Raw genomic sequence first — 26,337 nt, forward strand, 5'->3', positions numbered from 1 at the left:
GCAAGACATAAAAACCCTTAAGGCTCCACATACTCTGTGTGACTGGAGTACCAGAATGGCATAATGCCAGAAAAGAACACTTTCATGAGAGGTGCTCATCTCCACGACCAAGCACGCCCAAGCATGCTACTGACCAATTTCATCATGGTGTCAGTGGCACAGAGAACATAATTCATTGCATTGCTTCTGTCATAGACATATTGCCTTCACATTTCACATGTTACGAGGAGTTTAAAAATTGAAGGATAATATTTATTTTAAAAACAGCATAAACAAAAATAAATGCAGGAAAGAGATAACAAATGTTTTGAAGTAAGAAAGCATAGCAGAGACCAGAAGGGAGCACAGCACCATTAACTGGCAAACTTACATAACTGTTGTTTTGCCAGCTCCATTAGGTCCCAAGAGTGCTGTTATTTGGCCTTTATGGAAGGTGAGGCTGAGGTCTTTAACAGCAGCCTTATGGCTATCCACATGTTCTTTGGTGAGAGACAGCAACACAACACCAATGGTGGCTCCTTCTGTGCAAGTGCCTTTCCAGCCTGGAGGGGCTAAATCTGTAAAGGGAAGAGCAGAAGACCAAGAGGATCTTCAAATCTCAACACATATACAAAGGGAATAACAACTAAAACCTTATTGCCATTTACCAAAAACCTGAAAGATGTTCAGATGCTCTGAACTCACATAAGCTTAACTGAAATGAGAGACCCTGTACCAGCTAATATTTGCTAACATTTTGGCCAATTTGCAGTTTTAAGAAGCAGCCTAGCAGAATTACACCAGGCTGAGTGAATGCCCACAAACTTGTCATAACAAAGCTGTATTATATTTTACTTCTGGTAGAAAAAAAAAAATCACTACTTTATGTTCATAAGTATATGAAATTTCTGTGTTAATTCTTTCATATGTCAATCAGTTTCAGGCATATAACATTAACATAGCATTAACAGGCATGGCCAATTCATCCTATTAATTTTCTCACTCAGTAAAGCAAAGCAGCTCTCTTTGAGCAGCACTGTATCCACTTCTGGGCTCTTCAGCTCGAGAAAGAACTTCTAGAGAGTCCAGTGGAGAGCCACGAGGATGATGAGGGGCCTGAAGCAACTCTGTTATGAGGAAAGGCTGGGAGATCTGAGTCTATTCAGCCTGGAGAAGATTGAGAGGGGATCTTATCAGTGCTAATAAATACCTAATGTGTGGGAGTCAAGATGATGGAGGTAGGTTCTTTTCAGTGGTGCCCAGTGACAGAACAAGAGCCAACGGGCAGAAACTGGAAGACAGGAAGTTTGAAATGAACATGGATAAAAGCTTCCTTACTGTGAGTGACATTGCCCTGGAACAATCTACCCTGAGAAGTTGTGAAGTCTCCTTCTCTGGAGATATTCGAGAACCCCCTGGACAGTTTCCTGTGTAACTTAACTGAGGGAAAGCTGCTTAGCAAGGAGGTTGGACTGGATGATCTCCAGGGGTCCCTTCCAACTTCTGTAAGTCAGTGATACTGTGAAATGATTTGATTAATTTAAATATAATTCAAGTATATACTCAGCACTGTTCTAACCACGACATAACCAGGTTCAGCAAATTGTACTGACTACATGACCCAAGTTGGCTTCATATACTAGAAGGAAAGTTTGGCACAAGTGTCTCTAATTTCCAAACATAACCAGTCAGTCACAAGCCCCATACACATATTATTAACATGTAATGTTTTACTGACAAACTGCAAATGAGGAATCTGACAGTAGTATTTTTCTTTTAAACAAAGCTAAGTGTAACATTAGTCTAAAGAAACTGAACTTGTTCTGGAAGAGAATTATGGGAATAAAGATTTATGCATGACATATGTATATATATCTGTGTGATATTCATATCTATAAACTGAGTTTACGATTTCAAGAATTGATTTGAATAGACTGTGAATGAAGAGGTTTTTTCTCCTTCCACAATCATTCATAACTCCACACAGAACTTTTGCCAGAAACACGAGGCTACCTTCTAGCAAGGTATTACTGTGACATTACTGAGGTTTTTCTATTCCACTCAGCTTCTCCATCTTCTTGGTCAGGAGACTACATCTGTCAAGTATAGGTGTATACATATACATCATCACCCTTTTTACTGCATTCTAAATTTGCAAGCACTTTCTGGAACTCAACAGGTGAGTTAGGTGAAGATTCAGCCTCAGACAATGCATCTTGGGGAAGCTTCAGAGGAATAGTTCCCTACTATTTGCAAACATTGCAATGATCACCCTAGGACGTATCCTGAAAGAAGAAATTCCAGGTGCATACCCAACAACCAGTCCTCTGTCAGCTCATCTCTTAAAATCAGATCCACACTCTGGCACTTTCCACTGCCCTGACCTGGCTCTTAACTGTGCTCTGTGGAACAAATGTCAGAATCAATGATGGGAAGCGTGTCTTCCATTTTGCTATTGAAATCTAGTTATCCAGGAACGCACTTATCCCATTATCAGTACAATAAAACTCATTTCTCATGAAATGGAGCACATTTATTTGCATGCATGGCAGCATTAGAATTTACATACGGGCAGTTTAGGTTACAGGCATGCATCATGTATAAGAGTGTGGAAGTGAGACTAACAGATTGACAAAGCTGTATGCAATAACCTGGGTGGCTTGAGTCAAAGATCAGCTCTATACTAGTAACTTCACAAGTTACTAGTTTTTCCTCTTTACACAGTGGGTGGGGAAAATCCAACAGTAAACACTGAAAGTCTTCATTTTAAGTTTCAAAGACTATCATATCTCAATAAAATGGAATTGTTCCAAATTGCAGCTATTCTGGCACAATTCAGAGTGGTTCATCCACAAATACTTGAAAGAATCTCAAGACTTTCTGAAATTTACACTGTTTTAAGAAAGACCAGAACATAAAACTGTTGAATAATTCGGCTTTTTCATATATACTACAATAAACTGGATCTTTTCCAAGCTACTGCAACTTCTGAAACAAAAATGACAATTCATCATGCTGTTCTAATAGGGAATATAGGAGGGGGAAGGTGACTTAGTCCTTCACTCATAGTAAATGAAACGTGAGAAAGTCAAAGAGATCTAAATTTTAAGTAACCCAATACAAAGTAGAAGAACAGAGAAAACATTTGAAGGCAAATAAAAATATAATTACAATAGTATCTTCTTAAAAAGAAAGCTAAGAAACAGAGACAGAAAAAGGAGTGGTAATAGAAGAGGAAAATCAGAAAGGGAAAAAAGTGAAAGTTGTGTTCTTTCCATAAGGAGGGAGGAGTAGAAGTGGAAGAAAATTCTGCTGCAAAAAAAATTAATAAAGCAAAAGACTCTTCAGATTCAGTAACAGTATAAAAAGGTATAAAGAACCTCAAGTTGTCCTAACAAAACAAAAAGGCAATACAGAGACAAGATGAATCTTAGAGATACTTATTTTACATATTCTTGAAGAGTTTTCATAAGCATTTGTATTTAATGGTTTTAATTGAACCATTCAAGTATTATATGTGATAGCAAAATTAACAGTATATATTGTTCATAGTATATAGTATGTAATGGAAAAGAGAAAGGTATAAGTTCTAAAAGTGTACGGTATAGAACCAAGCAATATAAATGCACATTGATCAAAATCAATAAACAATTCAGGAGAGTATTTACTAAAATTCTGTCATGACTACAAACCTCTCTCTTTGAAGTTTTCACTGAAGAAAAACATGTTAGAATTCAGATAATGTTTTCTCATCCTCTGTAAACCACATAGGTTCTTCCAATAGGAAAAAGTAAAAGGAAAGTACCAACAGTTCCTTAGTCCATTTTTTCCTACATGAAATAGTAAAAAAGAAAGAGTTGCAAAATTCTTAGGTTTTTTGTTTTGTTTTGTTTTGGCATTTGTATATGGGCTAGTAATATCCTATCATTAAAAAGAGCTTGCTATAGCATTTAAGTAACTCTTAGATGAATTTAACAAATCTCAACAAAGTGGAAAAAAAGTCACTTGGGCCATAATACCCAATTCTGCCATAAAATTATGACATCTCAGAAATTCTGCACATTACACCATCTCCAAACCAGGTCTAAGGTGAGTGAGAATTAGGCGATTTGCAATATGTAGACACAATCAGTTGATCTTATATTTTAGAAAGAATGGAAAGTACAACAAACTGCCTGCTATTGTAAACAGTTTTACGATAATCCCTTGCACCAATCATTATCTTTTCATCATTACATGCATAACTTAAGCAAATTAGACAAGATAAAAGACATTTATTTACTCAAACAGAACAGGCAAAAGCATGGCCTTTCACACAAATCAAACTTCGACATTAGCAGGTCCTTCCAAGTTCAGCTTAACAATTGCGTAACACACTTTCTGGAGTTGCATTTCATTGATACTGAATAGCAGGTATCGATTTAAGTTAAAATTTGTAACATTTGAGTGTACATTCCACACACATCTGTCTATCAAGATCAATGTTTCCTTTTCACCTAACAAATACAGAGTATCTAGGAGAAAATCTGACACATGCATATCAGAGAAAAGAAACTTTAAACATTCAGCAAGGCATTACAGGGCTGGAATACCTCTGCTAAGAAGAAATGCTAAGAGAACTGTGGTTGTTCAGACCAGAGAAGAAAAGCTGTGGACGTTCCATGGCTTTCAAAGCCAGTTTGGATAGGACCCTGAGCAATCTGATACAGTAGGTGGCAACTCTGTCTCCACAGCAGGGAGGTTTAAACTAGATGGTCTTTAAGGTCCCTTCCAACTCAAACAATTCTATGATTCTACAAATCATCAGGTTGTTATTAGGAAGAATTTTTTCTCAGAAAGAGTGGTGAGAACAGGTTGCCCAAGGAAGTAGAGGAGTCACCATCCCTGGAGGTATTTAAGAAACAAGTAGACTTAGTGGTTAGGGACACGTTTTAGTGGGCAATATTGGTGGTAGCTGGATGGTTAAAGGTCTTTTCCAACCTTAATAACTCCATGATCCTGTATTTGTCACAGCTATAAACAAGGCTGATTACACAGTTGGCTACACAATCTAGTCTTTTTTTTTTTTTTTTTTTTTTTTTTTTTTTTTTTTTTTTTTTTTCCAGTACTATTCAATACTTATTGAGAAAAAAGTCTTTCTTACCAGTTCCTAAGTGCAATTGGGCTGTTTTGGCTCATAAAAGCCTTACTTGGAAAAAATACATGGTTTTGTTTTAGTTGTGTACAATGAAGATAGCCATCTCCATCAATTCAATTCAGTTATTGCACCTATAGATGCTACAAAAATATCAAAAGAATTCTTACCTACAATAATATTGCTGAAATACCAGCCACCTACAGAATACAAAATGGAGTCGAAGAACATTATCCAGCAGGTACATCCAAAGGTCATGTATCCTCCTTTCACCATTGGCTGGTACATGTTATTCCACTGAATTCCTGGTAGTTGTAGTAACAGCAATAATTTTTGAAGGTCAAAGATAAATAATTACAGAATTAAAGATCACAAACATCAAAAACATACACTTCTGGGTATTTAAGCACTGACAGAATAAAAAGTATGTAATAACAGTAATCACAATGAATAGAAATAAATTGCTATGCCTCTCAAGCCTCTGTTTAGAACAGCAGGTGACAATGCTACTGAGAAAATGCAGAGAAGTTTCAGTAGAAAGGTTATTTATGGAGCTTTAGATGGCCCTTAATTTAACAAAAGAATAAGAATTATGATTGACAAAATCAGGTGCTGACTTCTTCAAAAAATTTTTTTGGACTTCAAAAAAAGTTTTTTAGCATATATTGCTGATACTACAGGTAATGGGTTACACAAAGATTTCTACAATATTAAATCTGAAAACTGTAAATTTAACTGAGAAGCAAGCATTTGGGGGCACTGAGTGTATTTAGAATTAAACTGAAACTACAAGCTTGCTGAATAATTGCTTCATAAAATTGCTCAATTGCAAAGACATGAAAAGAAGAAAGTGGAAAACTTCAGCACCACAGAAAGCCATCATATTTGTAAAAGGAAAAGTAAAATAGAAGTAAATAAATAGTAGCATTGCATTTTTCCTCTTAAAAAAAGGGAGGGGAGGTGGAGGAAATGCTACTTTTGTTTGCAGTACAAAGGGTCATGATACTGGTTCTGCAATCCTTTTCTCCTGTTCTAAAGAAGAGCAGTTTGGTTTGGTTTTTTTTTTTACAGCATATTTTGCCCTTTCTTCGGTAAAGAAGAATCATTTTGATGGAAGTGTCCAGTGGAGATCTTCAGTATTTTCTGCAAGAAACTTCCACTCATCTACCTTTGTATAATTATGATTAAGTATTTTCCCAATACTTAGTGGTTTGAAATATGTATTGCTATTAGTATTGATCCACCTCACTAATGACAAAATGAAGAGATTACATTTTTTTCTATACTTAAATACATAAGTATTGTAGATATTTCTCAAGGTCCCAAATACTTCTCCAATTTCAGCATCAACAGGGAGCAGCACTTGGCTTAGGGATAGAAAGGTTCACTTGTGCTTAGCAAGTTTCCAAAGTACTTTTTCTTTCTGGCACTTAAAGATAATGCAGTGTGCTCATGCATTTCTGCACCTTCACAGTAGTTTTAAGGGAAAATTTCACTACCTGTCTCCAAGCTCAAACAGTCTGGCTGAGTACAAATAAGGTTACAAAGGAGAAAAGTACAGAATATTTTACTAACCAAAGGCCATTTTCTTCTACTTTCTGGTGCATAGAGGTTAAACATTTATGTTAGCTTCACACTGATAGCGAACAACTTAGATTGTTCTAGCCCTGTACCATACTGTTTTCATCAATCTCTACCATGTTATGCACAAGTGCATGTGTGAACCCCCACACATCTACCTCAAAAAAATCTCTGTATAAGTCCTAACTGGAGAACACTGGAGAACTGAAGTGTTAGGAGATGTTACTGACATCTGTGAGGATTTTCAATCATTTGCATTGCAGTTCTAAGAGTAGTTCTAAGCCCACTTTCATTTACTGATAGGAAGTGGCACAAGCTTAATTTGATTTTCAAGAGGTGCTAAAAAGGCTTTTCTCTTCCACTATGAAGTACCCTGTTTACTTGCGATTAAAGGTCTTTTTTTCAGAAAAAAATAAACATTTCCAACTCTAATTTTTTTGAAAGAATAATAACTTTTTTTTTTTTTTTTTTTTACTAGATGGCTTACCTATTTCTTGGCCCTCAAAGAATGTAATGAAAAATACTCCTTGTCCAAAGGCCGTTGTAGAGAGAAGACACTGCAACACCAGAGGAGAAATACGATGTGAGCATCAAATGATTCATTTACAACTGCTATGAAACTCATGAAACTAAAAGCAAGCAGAAAATAAATAGGCCTCTGTTTCAAATAAATGAGTGGTCGTTATTCCTTTTACATTTTAACACTACTCTCCCACATACCTCAGTCGTATCTGCACCACCTTAAAGTGCTCCAATTACCTAATTATCAATAATGAAAAGTAGTACTTAATTTATTGCAAGTTTTAGACCACCATAAATCCACCACATACTGAAAATATGTAACATGTAGCACTATAGCAGCCTGTAAAGCAATATACTTTCTGCAGTAAGAGCAGTGGTTTATGCATTTTTGTAAGATCAGAATTCAGCAAGAGACAGAGGTAGCAGGAACATGTGCACAGGATACCTGCTGAGATAGCATCCTTCTGAGGAAAATAATTTCCAAGAGGCAACATAAATTAAATATGCAGTATGAAAAATGTAAAAAATAAAAAATTACCAAGTTCAGTGACGCAATATAAAATGAAAGTAAGATCGATCATCAATGTAAAAACACTGACAACCTTGTGAAGTCTGATGGGAAAATTCGAAGCATTAAAAAATTAGTAAGCATTGTTCAAAGATAAAGTTCTATAGTTTGAAAGTGAGATTAAGGTTCATTTTATCTCCTGTTTTAAAACAGCAATTAAATAAGGTTTCTGTAATATTTAACACAAAGGCACTCATCCTGCCAGCCATCTGAATAAATAATGATGGCATAGGCTGCTACTTAAAAAAAGAAACCATCAGTGCCATGGATTTCATGTTAATTCCCATTAACTGAGTCCCTGCCTCTTATATTCTCAAGTTTCTACCGTCCCACTTGATGGCCTTTTCCCTCTCTTTAAATTCCATCCCATTTTTCACATGCTGTAGCATGATTTCACATGCTGCTGCAATTGCAGTACATCCGAGTTATTTTGCAACAGCAGTGATTTTTTCTGTGCAAGATATCTGATGTCTACTTTTCTCTCCCTATGGGAGAGAAAATGACAAAATAACAAGAAACTGTGCCTTTTTATGCTTCAGTACTGCAGTCTTGCATCTGCATCTACTTTTATGCAAAGAATTGATATATTTTATCTGACCAATTGAAACAGAAAGTACCAAGCAGAAAAACACTTTCCATTTTTAAAATACTGTGAAGTGTTCCATCATCTTAATGAAATTTTGTGTGTCTATCTTTTAAAGGAACAAAGCCATAAAGTGTGAAATACAATTTCCATTTTATGTTGATGATATTTGATGTCCAACTTGGGATATGGTACATTAAGACAGTACAAAGGCATAAAACAGCTTATAGCATACAAAAAAAAAAAAAAAAAAAAAAACCAAGAAAGGACATACATATGAAGCAACGGCAAGGAAACATATCTTCATATCTTCAACAGTATTAACAAGAAAACTATAGAAAAATCACTTTCCTGCAAAAATGATGATCATGATTCAACAGCAAGAGGGCTGGATTTTTACATTCATCTTTTAAAAGCAACATTTATATATAGAATATAGTTCTTCTATTAACACTGAAATCCCTGCTATGATCTGTTGTAGATAAAGATGTATAGTACATCTACTCATCTACTGTTGATCTACATTAAGCAACTCAAGTCTATGCAAATGGTTTATTCTAAGAGTGCTCACAGAACAAATATTAAATGCCTCAACACTTAAGATGAACTATTCTATCTCACAGTAGGTAATTGCATTAATTAATCACCTAATTACTTCTGCTTCTAGAGTTAACGCAGTTGTAAACCACTGTGTTTTTCACCAAAAAGAAAACAGACCACCTTAATTCCAAATCTCCAGAAAAAAATGTGTCTAAAAAATTTGGCACATTTATCAAATTTGGCATAAACAGGAGATGGCCGCAAGAAGAAACATGGCCATGACAATACTTTGCTCAAGTTTTTCTAGGCCAGAAACTACATTAATTGGACATATTTTTCAAGATAACATACACTGCTCATATAAAGCCATTGTAGAACTAAGCAATAATAATAGTAGAAATATTTTGAAGGAAAAGTATTTAGAGTTCTTTCTTCATACTTCTGCATATTTACAAAATTTCCCTGAAAATTTATTTCTTTATTCCTTCCTACAATCAAAAGATTTGCTTAACTGGATATTAAGAAAAGAGTGACTTATTTCCAGTGAAACAAAAAAAGCAAACAAAATTGTGGGATAAAATAAATATATTACAATCTAAAGTTTTGGAATTAAGGTAATCCAAATATGGCTGAACGAGAAAAAAAATAGACAAGGAAAAGAAATATTTACCATCATAATCTGCTTGGTAAAACTCAACTGGTTCTGCAAGACCAACAAAACTATGTAGGGTAAAAAACTGATCATATAGACAAGGCTGGCACTCAGAGCTGCAGTATTGGCACTGCTAAAAAAAACTCCCAGAAAATAACTTAACATAATAACTGTCACTCCAAAATCCAGGAGAAAAAGGAAGATGAGGAAACCATTGCTATAAGCAAAGATACCACTCGCTTTTAAAATGATGGCCAGTGCACAGCTGCTTATTGTCAGCACAATTATGTTCTCCAGAAACCAAGCAAGGAAGTGAACGGCTGGATGAACTCCCATTGTCTTCATATACTGAAAGACAATACAGCAGAGCAATCTGAAGTTAGAATAACACATTCATTTTGGTTTTTAAGCAAAACAAATCACCACCAAGATACTACCAGCTCAAAGGGTGTCATCTTCCCTTAATATCACTTGTCTCCTTTCTCTCTGTTACCTCCTTCTGCTGCTCTCTCATGGATTCAACACTGTTTTGAGCTTATCACGTAGGAGCACAAAGAATCCCAGGCACAACACAGTTTTTGCATGGGTTTGCAAGTCTAGATGTTAGATTACTGGGCTCTCCAGTGAGAAATTTGCCTATATGTACTCTAAGAAGTACAAATAGAGTGCTGTAGGTATGACCACTTTTTTTTTCCCCAGTATGTTGTTGAACTAAAAGTAAAGCACAGGTACTTTTGAAAACCTCTATGTACACAAATAATTTAGCCAGCTATTAAATCTCATCCCTCTGTTTCTAGAAAACACTTTTAAAAACAAGATAATACTATTTCAAAAGCATTTTTATAAGATGATCAAAATGAACTTCACAAAGTTGAGATAATACTCTAAAGCATTCTAAAATCCATCTTGCAAATCAAAGATTAGATAAATTAAATAATTTCCCAAACTGAAAGAAGACAATGGAGAAAAATAAAGATCAGTACAATTCTTCAAAAAAATCTCAACATAAAATTTACCCTAAAACCTTCAGTCTGTCAATATCCTCATTACCTGCTGAGACTAGTTCTTGATCTGTGCAAATAGTTCTATCTCACTTTTCATCCTTCTTTATATTTCTGACATACATAGAACATAGCAAGTTTTTAATTTAATACACGCAGGTTTATCATATTAGGCCAAATATGGCTAAACATGAAAAAGAATCCAAAATACAAACCATTCTAATCACAAGACCTCTCTTCAAGATTCCATCTTCAAATTTTATAGATCTTTTGTTTGTTGTGTTTTATCCCATGGAAAATATTTGCAAACTAAGGGGGCTGATGCTCAAACTCAAAGCAGCAGCTAGAACCTGAAGTTTCTACCCACGATAAAAACAAGGAAAAACCAGAACAGATAGATTTATGAGTACACAAAGGAACCTAAATGTTTAATGTTTTGTATCTCAGTATACTTTACATTTTATTTTCAGAAGCTTAACTCTCCCTTACCTCTTCAAGATGAATTTCTCTTTCATAAACCTGCTTGCGAACCATACTAGCAACAGAAACCATCCACGTTAACATCATCATAAGTGGGAAAAAAAAACCTATGTTGTTCAAAAATCTATGAAAGAATATATATGCAGAATTGTTAGCCCCCAGACATAAAAGATTTTGTAGCAGAGTATTACTGCAACTATTCTCACATTATGCATAAAATAAGATCTGACATGAGCAATTAGAAATATTCTACTTCAGTTTAATTCATTTATATTTCATGCAACAAGCTAAACAAGTATTAGTATAAATTTATATTTGCATGTGTCTACAACAGAACTTACAATCTTTCTTTAGATGATGAGGCTCCACTCATAATCAAACAGAACTCAAATATGTGCATTAAGCAACAACATGAGACAGTCAATTTCTACTCCATTGAAAAACGTCTCATCACCAACTGTAATTTCTAATACTCAGGATGTTATGATGATTTTACAAAGAACAATCCTCCAATTTTTCTTTTGCCTGTACTAACTCTGCACTATATTTCATTACACTCATATTGTGAGCCAATTCTAAGTTTGCAAACAGGGCAACTGATAATGGAATGTGTGCTCCCCTGAAGAGTATAAGTTGATCACACATTGAAACAGTTTCTGTCCAGCAGACTATTATGAATTGTAGATGCAAATATCTTGGAAGGGATCATTTGGCATTATGTGTTGTGATCCCACCTCTTAACATTTGCAATACTGGTACTGGACATACTGATTCAGTTCTGCTTTAGGATAAGTATTTAATCATTACAAAGATCTACTAGCTCTCTAAGCTCTCTAGTGATAGCCCAATTACATAATTGAATTAAGAAGTACAAAGTTTACTTACAGATCACTGGTATGACAAGGATAAGGCATGGCTTGCACTTGAATTGCTGGCCCTGAGATATCTAACCCAGTCTGTGCTGAAATTATAGCCCTTTCAATCATGTCTTGAAGAGGAATAAAGATATGATTGTATTTAAACCCATCGGATGGCAGCTTCTGGGGGTGAGATTTCCATGCTGGGTTTTTAATCAAGTCCGTTCTCATGCTATAGAGAACGCTGGTTCTAATTGTATACGAAATGTGCTGTGTAAGGAGATCGCTGGAATCTGGCGTCTTGTTTCCGGTTGTATTGAAGATGATACCTGACAAGAAGAAAAAGCACTTCATACTCAAGCCTTAATGGTGTATTACTTACATAGATAACCCCTGGTCTTTTAACATCTCCCAATCCCTACTCAAGAATTGTGGGTTTCATACAGTCCTACATTTTTTCACATCCATATTTATTTGTGCAATAAATGGGTTTGAAACAACAGTTTTATATAAGAAAATTACTGAAATTTGCTTTTTTGAACTATAGTCTATTCTCTTTATATCCACATAAAACCCAACCTTGAAGACTACATACTATTTCATTCCGTAAAAGAAAGCTGCTACAAAATTTGTCCAAAGGTTAACCATCCTTGTAAGTGGGAGACAAGGAAAACAGTACCAATCCATTCTGATTTTTTAATATCTGAGTCAGTTACTTCATTTCTGCTTTTGCAAAGAAGAATTTGCATGTTTATTTTCTCCAGCACAGTAAAAAGCATGGAGAAAAGTTTTATCTGTAGCTGGAATGGTTAAGTCTTGGCTTTTTTAATTTTTTTTTCTGGATGACAGATATTTTAGGTTTTCCTGATGAGTGTGAAAAGTTGACTTTCTTTCTTTAGGAAAGGAGAGACAACTCACTGATCCCTTGACTCTCAGAAATAAAAATTATATTTTACTCCACTGGAAATATTTTTTTTTTTCAAACTCATTAACCCATTTAAGCAATCATTTAATTTTCTAAAACATCTGATAAGCCTAATTAGAAAGAAAGCAAGGTAAATTCAACATCGGTTTCTCATCTTACTACAGAAAGTAACATATGCCTATAACTGAGAGTGGTTGGGCAATGGACACATTAGGTCTCCTAAGAAGCCATCTTGTTCTCTTAAAGAATGTATGAGGCCATGATACCACAAAAACATGAGGCTTATGTCAGCTTACTTTTCTGTATGAACCTCCCTTACGTAAGTGAAAGCAAAATGTACCTACAACATGACAGTTTCATTTTCAGTGAGCTAAGATGTCTGTTTCTTTCTTTGAAGGGCCAGACAGTTTCATTCCCTAAGAAGACTTCTTGAGAAATTCTATTTCTCCTATGGTATGGCCTCTTGATTTTTTTTACTGATCTGAGGTTTCATTTCCACATGCTGCAAACGTGGGTATTGTGTGAGTGACTGAGCAAGCACAGGATTCCAGACTGAAGAGTTATTCTTAAGTTTTGGTTTAGTACAGTTTTTGCATTTCGTTCTCTGTAACTACTTTGACATGACTCATTTTATACTTAATGGAGTCTAAAGTGGCAATAAATAAATCAAACAACAGGGGAAAAAATATGGCACAGCATATACTGACTTAAAAGGAGACAGTACCTTTCCCTCTCACCTAGAAAAGTTACATGCAACTTAAAGACCATTTATGCAAACAGAGAATCTGTGTGTAATAAGAAAAAAATTGCTTGCCATTTAAACTCCGTACAATTAATTCTTGGTCATGAAGGCACGATGCAGAAAAAGCATAGAGAAAGCATGTAAAGCCAAGATGGAAAAGAAATAACGTCAATTACTTAACAATTAATTTGCCCAGAATAAACATTTATTTTTCTTAGGTGCTGGTTCAAGAACTGGATGTGTAACAGACAACAATTAAATTCTAACTTTTTTGTCAATATGCATTTCAAATATGATACTTACTAGCCAAAAAATTATTGTGCTGCATGAGTTCGTGAGCTTTCTCCTCCAATTTATCAACAGACTCAAAAGACTGGAAACGATCCAGTAATACACAAGAAGAGATATTTACTATGAGTTGTGACAACAGGTCGATTTGTCTACTTGCTGAGCTGTTAAGTGTCTTGCCCATCATAATTTCTAAGAAGAAGAGGAAATAAATTAGACTGTCTAAGCTTTAAATAATTAAACAGAACAAAATATAAGTTCTCACTTTCACACAGGAGTAAATACCTTTTACATTTAAAGCTTAAGAATATTAGTATGAACGTGTGAAAGTATAGGTCATGTTACATCAGTTCTTACAAATCCTCAACTATATTTCCTTCAAATTTCAGAATAATATATAACAAGTTCCAGAAAAAGATAAGTCCTACATCTTAGAGAACCTTACAACATTTCCTTATCCTTCCATAACCATTTCCACAAATACAAGTTACTGTACTTGAGAGAACCATCTCTATTCTAGGAATGTATAAGCTAGTTCTTATCCCCTTGACACTGGAAATATTTCAAGTAACTTGTAGGTAGAAGCATTTTGATTCAAGCACTACATTTTAAAAAAATCATCTGGATAAAACTAAAACCTCTCCGTTTTCACTTTGATCATGTTTACAGAATTAATAACTGCATTCTATGAGAGCTGAGCCTCTGAAAGAGTTCAGATCTCCATCTACTTTTAGAGAATGGTGCTATACCTTTAAGTTTTAGAGAATAACCAAATGGATAGCATGAGCTAGAAATAAATCTAAATTTATCAATATTTCATGGAAACAACTGAATTTCTCAGGTAATAAAAAGTAAGTTATAAAGCACCCAATGAGATTTCTTCTTAAATTTTTCAAGACTCTCTTGAACATATGGGCTTTGAAAAGGATGGGTGATGACCTCATTTGGTAACAGTGGTGACACAAAATCCTGGATTGTAGGTGTTACTCAGCAGCAGCATAGGAAATAATACAGCAGGAAGGCAAGTAAGTGGAAAGATATGTGCAGCAGTCTGAAGAAGATATATGATTACCAGTGTGAAGGACAAAGATCAACAAAGCAGAACCACAAGAATCAGAAGTCTATAACTCAGAAGACGAGCAAGCAACGATAGAGTAAGTTCACAGGTTGAGAGAAATAGCATCAAACATCTTAATACTATCCTTCAGGAGAGCAAAAAATGAAATACAAGTTTTTATATATTTTGTGGAATTAGAATAGAGAATTCGAAATATTAATCCCAAGTAATAGGGTTAAGCTATCACTTATTTTTATAATTGTGCATACATATATAACCATATACATATAAGCAGCTGATCCTTATAAGATCTTAATTTGAAAAAAAAAAATATTTAACTGTTAAAAAAATCTCAATAATTACACTATTGAATATTTTATCATAAAAAAAAATAGTGACTTTATTACTTCCTGGAGTACGGCATAGTTAAATGTTTCTCAAATTGCATTTCACAGTCTTCAGGAACTTCTGTACTCTAGCATAGAAACAGCATCTGTACATCACAGAATGGCCTAATGGCCTTAATTTGAAAGCTTGTACTAACTGCATGCACTAAAAAGCACAACAAGTAGAATCCATAACTAAATCCAGAAAGTAAGTGATTCGGACACAGTATCCTCATTCAACCAAGGAGCTCAAACTTCTATATGCCATCTCTCAGGAATATTTGCTTAACCACTGCATTGTTGGCTAGTTTGGATCAAGAACACTTTGCCAATCACGGTGAAAAAGGACCACTACATAATTAAAATGAAAAAGGAAGTAAAATAGCTTTAACTATTAGAAAGTTACCCTGCCATAGGCAAGGCTGCCTGCCATACATCAGATCAGGCTGTCCAGGTCCCCATCCAACCTGGACTTGAGCACCTCAACTTTGCTGGGCAGCCTGTGCTAGTTCCTCACTACTCTAAATAAAGAATTTCTTCCTACTGCCTAATCTAAATCTCTCCTCTTTTAGTTTAAAACTATTCCCCGTTTTCCTATCACTATCAGAAAATATGAAAAGTCGATCTCCTTCCTGATTAAAAGTTCCTTTTAAGTACTTAAAAGCCACAGTGTGGTCTCCCTGCAGCCTTCTCTTCCCCAGGCTGAACAAGCTCATCTTCCTCAGCCTGTCTTCACAGGAGGTGCTCTAGCCCTCTGATCATCTTCTTAGCTCTCCAAAAGGCCAACTCCAAAAGCTCTGCATCCTTCTTGTGCTGGAGTCCCCAGGCCTCAACACAGTACTCCAGATGAGACCTCACAAGGGCAGAGTAAGACACATGTATAGGAACAGATACAATTCACAGGAAAGCTTTAGAATTAAGATTTAGACTTAAGTTTTTTCTTTAATCTTTCTCAATTATAAATCTAGTAACTATGAATAAAAAACTCAGCAAAGCCATTTATACTCATACCTTCATGCTTTGTTATATAGAACTCATCCCTCATCTCCCACTTAATTTATTCAATGTGCTGCCAAGTAATTGGGAGAAAATATAACTCTTCTATAAAGCTATAAGGCAGAAGTGCTATTTAAATGAAAGGTAGCAAGAAAAACTAGAATATAGCAGTAATTTTTGAATCAGCATAGGATTCAGTGATGACTTCAGAGCTATTTGTTTGCTTCCAGCTGTCTATGCATACATGGGAACTGCTTAATGACAATGAGGGCAGTAGAGGAAAAAGTCAAGCAGGAAAGTTGCCTGCTGTTTTGTTTTTGTTTGTTTTAATGTTTACTGCTACATCCCAGGTCACATGTAGCCAAAACAGAAATTCCTTAGCTGTGAAATACACTGTGCTTTTGGAAAAAAAAAAATGAAGAAGACTGAAAGACAATAGGAAGACTCAGGGAGCAAGAATATAAAAAGAATTTCCTGCACAGTTGCTTCCTTGTGCCTCTTCAGAGGTTTATAAGGAATGCTCTCAGCATAGACCTCATAAGCTCTAGCAGGATCGAGCTTATACAAAATTAGTTACACCCAGAAGAGGATTGCAAATTGCTGGATTGGAAAGCAAGCATAGAGAGAGAGACCTGCAGTGCCCACAGAAGGCTAGTTTACAAAGTGAATATGAGTTTAAGAAAAACACAAACTTGATTGTCTGCACTTCAATATTTACTTTGTTCCAGAAAAGTAAAAACTGGCACAATACCCTGTAAAGCAGTTTTAGAAATTTGTAACTTTGCAAGGAGTCTCCTAGCAAAATCATTTAGAAGAAAAAAAAAAAAGAATTCTGCATCAATTCACTCAGCATCACATGAAACTTTCCAACAGAAGTTGCAGGGTGGATGAAATGTTTCTAATCCCATTACTTATATATATATATAGCATAATAATGAAGTAAAAACATACAAGTACAAACAGCTTGGATTTGAGCATAATTAGAAGGCATCTCATTGTAAACATACCGGTAAAAAGAAACATCAAAGTATAAATGCAGAAGAGTGCTCTGACACTCTGGATCAAGATCAGTTTAACATAAAAATAAAACCTGTATGATCTATCACCTATATCGATTTTTCACTTTTTATGATAAATTTAGCAATTGTATTGCATCAAAAAGAAAAATCCTGGCTTCATAAACTATTCTACTTCAATGATTTCCTGTATTTTCAATCCAAGACTATTAAGCATTTATTACAGTCAAATGTCCCTGACTGTTAAAAAGCTACAGCTTGAGAAATCTCTGCAAAGACTTCTGTGAAGTGTCTGCAACAGTGAAGATGTACCTTATGACTCAAAAGATCTTGATATCTTCTTAATGAGATAGTTAACCCACAATCTGTCATACAGTTCCCTATGTTAGGTCTGTACAAACCAAATACATCTGTACATTGAGAGTTATATTTCCAGGAGCTCCTGTAGTTTAAGAGCTTTGTCTTCCCTGCTTCTAACTTTCCAGTTCTGTATTTCTGTTCCTGTATTTTAATTTTATTGTGGTCCAGTTTCACCATGATGGGCAAACTGTTTCTGATCCAGACTAGCCAACTATGTGGTGATAACACAAATATTCCTGAGACGGCAGACAGAATTTTGAACTCCTCAGCCTGAGAAGGATACTGTGCCCAAATCTTTTACTTTTGGATTTTGCATTATGGACACTACTTGCTATGTTTTTAGTGCATGCAGCTAGTACTAGCTTTCAAATTAAGGCCATCAACTGCAATTAAATCTCAAACCCTATTTATGCAAAAGAAAACCCAAGAACTTCAGCTCATGTCAACCACAAATAGCACCAACTCAGAACAATAGTACATTTAAAGACTGAGGACGCATTTCAGTATTTACAAGCTCTCACGAGTGGTGGTGGATTTTACCCATCTCTTGCCTAGAGATAGGTACAAAAATCAAATAAAAGTTGCACTTCAGGTACTCAATTTTTTAGTTTTATTTTTTAACATGCATATTTAATTATTTAACTGTAAACAGTAGGGCAGAATTAGTGACCTGGACCCCTCACCCTCCTTTGACTTTTTCTTCAACAATATGGGCCACCCAGCCCCTTCAGTAAAGCATTTAAGAGTTCTTCACTCTCCATCCCTCCACAATGACTTAAACAGATTACTGTCTAGCTTGTAATTACCCTAATGTTAATTGACAAACTACACACATCTGTCCTCCTTACTACTGTCCTATCTTGAGAAGCATCAAGCCCCCTTGGTGCATGATGTCACACTGTTATTTCACTCTCTGTCACTTCTCTCTCTTCAGTCCTCATGATTATAAGCTATTCTTAAATGACATTAGACTCTTCCTTGGCACAAACTGTTCCTTCTAATGCTGCCAGTGACAATTTCCGTTAGAATGCACTGACTTACTGATAGCAGAACACATCAGTTACTTTTTTCAATTATCAGATTGTTTAAAAATAAGTCTAGCTGCCAGGAGCTCAGGGCTAAAAGGGTGCAGCTATGGCTGACAGGGACTCCTTGGTGGCCTAACCACGAACCTGCTGATCTGAGCACCAGTCTCCACTTGCAGGGTGTTATCTTTGCTTGGTCACCATCTCTATGGTCCTGCTTGGCCATCCCAGGGCTGGGTCTGACCCTGATTACTCTGGCAACCAGAGCCAGGCATTGCTGCTCCATGATATTAACCCTATCTCATGCTTTTCTGGGGCTCAGGGAGATGACATGGAATTCTCTCTCTACTAATAGGAGTTACAGACAGCATTTCCTTGTATTGATTAAACACATACCATACCACATCTGATTTACTTCCATTAAAATCATATAGATTTTCTTCAAAATCACTGAAAAAATTTACTGCTAAATAATTGAACTGTAGCTACTGAGATTACATATTCCCTCCCTCCTTATAAATAAAGCTACTATGTTTGTAAGTGTTCCATGACAGTTTGCCACTTCTAATTCATTACCAGATTTTTTCAGTTTTCAATATTATACAATGTACAAATTTAACACAGAAACTAAGACATTTAGAAATATATGACTAACAATAGATTTCAAGCCTGCTATTTTAATTTAATCTAAGCAATCAGAATATTGAAATCCAACTAAATGTAGTTCTAGTATTAAATTAAAAACCTAATAAGGGTAATCAATGCATGCACTTTCTTAGACATACCATAAACTTGCATTTTCTTGAAGAGTTTTTCCAGGTCTATATCCAGGTTACTTTCCACAAAGTGCTTTACAAAATTGTTTTGCAGTGTTTCCTAAAATAAAAAGTGGTAGATAATTTTCATGTTTATATTCACTAAAGAAATACAAAATACTCCTCTTATAGCGATTTCCTGAGTAACAGCAGAGAACTCAGCTTCTCCATGTTTTCAGTCTTACCCCCTTCAGAGGTTAACCTCTACCCATTTAAAATAAACTACAGCCCACATACTCCCCATTGCTATACTTCACCATCCTATTTTATTCCTAATATTTTAACCTGTTCCACTCTAATATTTTTACAAAACTACTGGGACAGAAACTTACTTTCTTTTCCTGCAAGATTTCTGGGGCACTGAACTATTAGCACTGGCAATAGTGAAATAAACATCTTTAAAAACTGGCGGCTGGGAATTCCTTTTATATTGCTTTCAATTCTTTATCTCATTTGCCAAGTTCTAAGGGGAGAAAATGAATTAGCACTACAAGGGCTTCCTGGGATTTGCAAGTCTCATGCCTGTTTACTAGTTGCATTGCTTACTTGAACTTAATAAGTTCAGTCAATATAAAAGCCATGACAGTATTTTGCTTACAGAACAAGCACAGAATACTCTGACTTGGGAGGGACCCACACAGATCACTGAGTTCAACTCCTAGCACCAAACTGTACACCCAAAATCCAAACCCTATGCCTGAGAGCATTGTCCAAACACTCCTTGAACTCTGGCACTTGGGGCTGTGTCCACTGCCCTGGGCAGCCTGTTCCATGCTCACCATCCTCTGGTGCAGATCCTTTCCCTCACCCCCACCTGCTTCCCCTCCTCTGCTCTGGGCTGAGCAAACCAACAGACGTCACCTGTTCTTCATGTATCTCGACCTCTTACTCCTTCTCCATCTAAATATCTCTTCAACTGCTCCCTTATAGTTTATGTTCTTTTTGCACTGTGGTGACCCAGTGCTGGAGGAGAGGCCGCACAGTACAGAGCAGAGCGGTACCTTCCCTCTCCTGCCTGGCAGGGCCTTATAAACCCCAGAGTATGGCTCATACTTCCTTAACACTTATAACAGCTTAACAGCTTCTCACATAATAGCCTACCATGTAAACCATGACAAAACTACATTTTACTGGTATATTAAAAAAAAAAAAAAAAAAAAAAAAGACAAAGATGTAGAATGGGCAAAAACCCAGTAACAAGCTCTGAAGTTTGTCAATATCATACTGTGGGCTCACAAACTGAAGCTAACATGTCTCTTTTTCAATTCTGCAGCAGCAAGACAGATGGGTAACTTTACACATATAGAAATTCACCTACATCAGTTCATTAGAACATAGAAAACCATACTACGTTTCACCAACCTGCAGCCGTGAGACCATGAGGACATTTCCACGGTTTTTAAAAACTTCAGACATCCTTAGCCATGTTTGCGAATAAGTCTTCAAGTTTTCCACAAAACCAAAAGTGAAATTAGCCTAGGAAAAAGACAATGTGAAGACAAATGAAAAAGACCAAGCATAGCAAACCACAAGAAACAGGAAAAACCCGCATGCTTCAGATGTCCTGAAACTCCTTTCCAGATCATTTGATAGTCAACTGTATGTATACCTATGTGTTTTTGTTTGTTTGTTTTTAAATAAGTATTTACTGCAGTCTCTGAATACTAAACAAAACACACTACAGGAAAACTTTTGTTTATGTTTCCTATCTGAGGGGTCATAAAAACCTCTTTATTTCATAATGTCTCTTTTATACTGAGTATCACAGGGGTGCTTCAGAATGCAAAAAAAAAAAAAAAAAAAAAAATACAGTTGAGACATCCTCCTCAAAAGTAAGATTCTGTAAGCTGTATGGATCTTTTGCTCTATTAGATATTAGGATAATGTAATTAAATTTAAAAGTTGGAAGCACAGTCTGGATCACGAAGACAACTGACCAAAAATATTTCTTTTACAAGTAGATTTCACAGTACAGCAAAATATTCTGCAGACCAGTGAAGCATAAGCTATAATTTCTGTCTTAGCCAGCAGCTAGCAACCATCAATTTTTTCCATCCTATCTTAACAGATCACAAACATTCTCAATATTAGATGGCATAGCAGTATACTTTTGTTTAAATTGGTATTTTCAGTCATAGAAGTGCTTTTAAGAACTAGATTTTCCATTACAATCAAACTTTGTTATTATGGTAGATATCATGGAATTTCCCAGCAACGAGTTTCTTTGATGACGTAAACTGAAATTTGGGACCACAGTTTTGCAATTCCTATTAAAAGTACACATTTTTTGCCATAATATTTTAAGTGCCTTTTGCGAAACAACTCACCTAGCACTCATAACTCCTTCTCTACCAGAGATGCATACTTAAGCATAAGTTAATATAGAAAAACACTCTGTGGTGTTTGTTCTTCCCATTTCTGGCACAAAATGCCCAAAGACATATCATTTTCATGAAGGAATCTGTGTGTTTAGCTTATGTGAGATAGTCTATATCACTTTCTAAGGGAGAGAGATCTTAAATGTTAAAGTTCAGCATTGAATTGACTAAGCAAGTTTTTCTGTTAATGAGCACAAAAAAAAAAACTTGTGGGCTGAAATTCCAGCTTTGAACACTAGGATCACGCAACCCACTGTCCAGACAGGGAGGCAACAACTTGAAGGAGACCAGAAAGGCTCTAGAGGTAAAAAGAGCCAAAAAGGGAGAATTCCACACACTGCAGGTCACGACAGAGTCTCAACTTGAAGCCACTACAAGCTGCGAGATCAGGAAGTTCATTAGGGATCTTAAAAGAGCTCAGATCTTGGAGCTTCTTGATCTGATTCCCAACACAAGATTTTTTTTTCCTGAGGTCACTTACAGAGATCTACAGTATCCATTACAATACTCAACCTCCTTATACAAACAATTGAGGTCATTTTAGAGAAAGTCTCAAATTGAAGCAGCAGTTTTTTAAAAAGTGGTCCTGTAGATTAATAAAATGAACAGGAAGTACTTTTCAGGACAGTTAACATCTGGCCAAGAATTCTAAAAGATTTCAAGGATGAAACTGTTGAAGACCTGGATTCAGTGTAAAATAACTTTCTGATTACAATTGCTTGGTATCAAGGGGTTTGAAGAATAACAAAAATTGATGCTATTCATAAAATTTTAATTAAAAAAAAAAATACCAGCGGAACCAGGAGACTGCACAGACTAATGATTTTGAAATCTCTAAGCAAATTTTCTTTTTGTGATAATAGTAAGAAGAAATTACAATAAAGGAGAGAAGTATACATATAGAATAGAAGTAAATATTGTTGGAAGATATAAAACAGCTTAAAAATTCAAGTGGAGCTGTGCTTCAGCTCTCTGGAGAAGTTAAAGAACAAGTAAATAAGGAAGAGGTAGTTAGAACACCTCTCCACAGACATTGTGGATGCTAAGAGCTTACATGAGCTGGAAAAAAAGTGGACAAATTATTTCAGTAAAATCTTGGCATGTTTTTGGGAGTTGGGACAGTATCTGGGGAAAGTATCACTTTACTGCCATATTCTTCAGCAATTTCCTATACAATCTTTATTGGCCACAGTAGGAGTCAGAATTTGAGGTAAAAGGAAGACTCCTTTGAGTTTATATTCTAATGAGTAGCTGGAGTTTGATGTTTAATAAAAATTCTCTTTAAGTACCCTTCTCCCTGAAGAATGGAGATCCACTAAAATAAATATGTAACATTTAGGCTGAGTATTGCATTTGATTGAAATTATAGTCTTGAATAACATATATGGCCCTGTCTGGACTGAATACGTCTAAGCTTCTTCCTGATTTAAGCACAAATAAAAATATTATTTTGAGCAGACTTCACTGCCTTTATAATGATATCTTTTAACAGACAAGTCAAGTGCGCTTATGCAAAGCCAAGACAGGCTACGTAAGTTCAGAATGAGAAGTTACTTGACTCATTATCTATTTTTCTAATTTTAAATGACAAAAAACAGGAAGTTGAAATTGATGGATTTGCTAGACTATTTTTCTTTTATTTCTGAATCATCCTGCTACCATTATATATGTATTCTGACTGTTCCAATTACAAAGACATAACACAAAGTGTTATTTCTACTTCTGAATCTGTTTATATATATATAAATATAAACAGATATATATATACTTCTGTTTATCCTGAATTTAAGATCAACACTGAGATGTATTTTCATGAGATCAGCTCATCAGTGGAAAAAAGTTAACAAGGATCAAAGGCATCACACATGGTCTTTGAACTCCTGGATGACAACTGCAACTGAACATCGTTGCTCTCAGCCAGTGCTGCAGCACAACTTTTTAATGGTCATACCTGTTCTACGCATCAGAACCATTGACTTCTTAGAAGGCAAAATCCATAACCTCACAACTTATCAAAGAATGATTGGTTACATAGCCCAGAAATTAAACAAGCCATGGGAAAAACTTTCAGAATATCCCTTACTATACAAGTATCTACTTCATTTTCAGTTTTAATACTCATTGTCTTCTAGTAGACTACTGATATATGGTCATGTTGTCTAAAGTAAATAACAGTTTCTATTTCAATAGGATATTTAACTGTGTAAGAGTAAAGGGTCATCTTTTAGCAGCTGCTTTTAGAACCCCTAGATCATTATTTTGCATATAAGATTTGTCTGTGTTGGAAAAACAACTGAGAGGCTTGTGTAATATAAGAAATACAAACATTGTAGAAACAACACTACTATGTTTGTATTTATATATAAACAAGTATACTCAGCCTGATCTAGTTAGTGGATGACAAACCTGCTGATTGTAGGAGGGTTGGAGGTCAGTGATCTTAACAGTGCCTTCTAACACAAGCAGTTCTATGAATTCCTTGTTAGATATAAATGGCAGAAGTGGGGTGCAGATTACACAGATTCTTAATAAACTGATGGAACTCTGGGTCCCAGAGAACATTAACAAATGTGCCAGAAACATCTACCAGAATCTTTGAATTATTCCAGAACGTTAAAAAAAAAATGCAACTGCATTAGGAATTCTATTACTCAGTCTTGATTTCACTAACATACCTATACACAACAGATGCTAGGAGATCTTTGTTATAGATTGTTTCCAGATATCAATTCTGTCATATTAATTGGCAAAATAATTTTCCTGATTTCAACTGAAACAGAATTGATTTTCTTCATGGTGTCTGGTATAATGCTGTGTCTTGGCTTCAGGAGAAAAACTATGTTGATAACACATCAATGGTTTAGTTATTGCTGAGAAGTCCCATACAGAGCCAAGGCCACTTCAGTTTCTCAGCTTCTCATACTTCCCAGTCAGAAAGGGGTTAGGGGTGCACAAGGAGCTGGGAGGGGACAGAACCAGGACAAATGATATAAAATAGCCAAGGGGACATTCCAAACCATATGACAGAACATGAAAAACCTATAAAACTGACAAGACTGACTGGGCATTATTTGGTGTGTGATGACCAATTGTTTTGTGCATCACTTGTTTTATATAGATTTTCATTATAGTTCTCTCTGTCTTCCTTTTCTGTCTTAGTAAATAGTCTTTATCTCAACCTAAATGTTCTACCTTATTTTCCCAATTCTCTCCCTCACCCCACTGGGAGGAGGTGGAGTGAGAAAAGGCTGTGTGTTGTTCAGCTGCCAGTTGGGTTAAACTAAAACATTAATGCAGAAGTGCCCTATGTAATTATCAGTGTCAGTGTAACATAGGATATAATTGTGTACAATGATTTTTTTTTTTTTATCATTTATCACAATAAAGTCCTTATAAAATTTCCATTTATAACATCTTCAGTTTTAGCTTAAGCTTTTAAATCAATTATACTCAACTCTATAGAGATGAGCTGTCTCCCAAATTAAGTTATTTAATTGCAAAATATGGAATCACTGAAACCTTACTTCCAATTCACTGCCATTTGGCTTAGGTTATTTTTTTTAATCTCCTAGAGCATAAGTCGGAACACCACAGTGTACTCCATTTACACAGGAAATAGTCATCATATTTAAGGTTACTAAGCCTTTTTGCGCATTGTTTACAAGTAGCTTTTTTTCTTGATCTTAAATGAATTTAAATTGCCATTCCTCCAACAAATAATGTTGTGATATAAAAATGACATCTTTGCAAGATAAGTGCAAAATTAGCACAGAACACTAAGATGTATTTAGACTGAGTAACTGCCCCTTCTTTTACCTATGTGCTTCAAAGTTTGCCGTGAACAAACACATCATTGCAGACAATTATGCTCAAACCAGATTACTTGCCACACCAGACAGTAAAATTGTTTAGTGGTATCAAGTCATTAACGTTCACATATATATGGCATCTTGGCCAGAAATATTTATAGTATTAGTACTAAAAACATGATCAGGAATGAAACCAAGATGCACTGCAGCCTGTTGGTTTTTTTATGCAGCTCAGTGAGGCTTTTGTTCCTGAGTATCACTTTCCCACAGCTCTCTGTGCTGCTGTGCCCCATAAATAAAATGTTCAGGGCAAAAGCTTACTTGCAGTATCTACATTCTGCACATCGATACAGCATGAGTCTCACCACGCCTCTGCTAAAATTCTCTTTTTAATCTTCCTATACAAGGATTATGGTACTCTGTAAGAAATTCTCGTTTTCACTCTGAGGTGAAACCAGTTTAACAAGTAGAAAAAAGCATTAGGAGAAATATTAAAACTCAAAGCAGGAAAAAGTTGAGAACTCAGGTGGCAAGGTGGTTCCAATTTTCTTGAAAGCAATTATCCAACTGCTTTTACCTCTTCTGAAAGAAATGAAGTACGAAGAACTCCTAAATTGGAGTACAGAGACAAAAAAAGTAATCA

General features: G+C 35.5%; 1 protein-coding gene across 1 annotated transcript in view; it reads right to left on the reverse strand.

Annotated features, from left to right (window-relative positions):
• Positions 1-26,337, reverse strand: part of ABCA13 (ATP binding cassette subfamily A member 13) — a 169,058-nt gene that overhangs the window by 91,691 nt on the left and 51,030 nt on the right. The window contains exons 27-36 of the mRNA XM_048940607.1: positions 20,870-20,983; positions 19,478-19,568; positions 13,868-14,044; positions 11,926-12,226; positions 11,050-11,164; positions 9,578-9,907; positions 7,182-7,251; positions 5,284-5,418; positions 3,672-3,809; positions 371-557 (exon numbers count right to left, since the gene is read on the reverse strand). Coding sequence (XP_048796564.1) covers positions 371-557; positions 3,672-3,809; positions 5,284-5,418; positions 7,182-7,251; positions 9,578-9,907; positions 11,050-11,164; positions 11,926-12,226; positions 13,868-14,044; positions 19,478-19,568; positions 20,870-20,983 — 1,658 coding nt within the window. The remainder of the gene's footprint in view (positions 1-370; positions 558-3,671; positions 3,810-5,283; positions 5,419-7,181; positions 7,252-9,577; positions 9,908-11,049; positions 11,165-11,925; positions 12,227-13,867; positions 14,045-19,477; positions 19,569-20,869; positions 20,984-26,337) is intronic.

Source organism: Lagopus muta, chromosome 3, assembly GCF_023343835.1.
Source record: "Lagopus muta isolate bLagMut1 chromosome 3, bLagMut1 primary, whole genome shotgun sequence".
Taxonomy (NCBI): Eukaryota; Metazoa; Chordata; class Aves; order Galliformes; family Phasianidae; genus Lagopus; species Lagopus muta.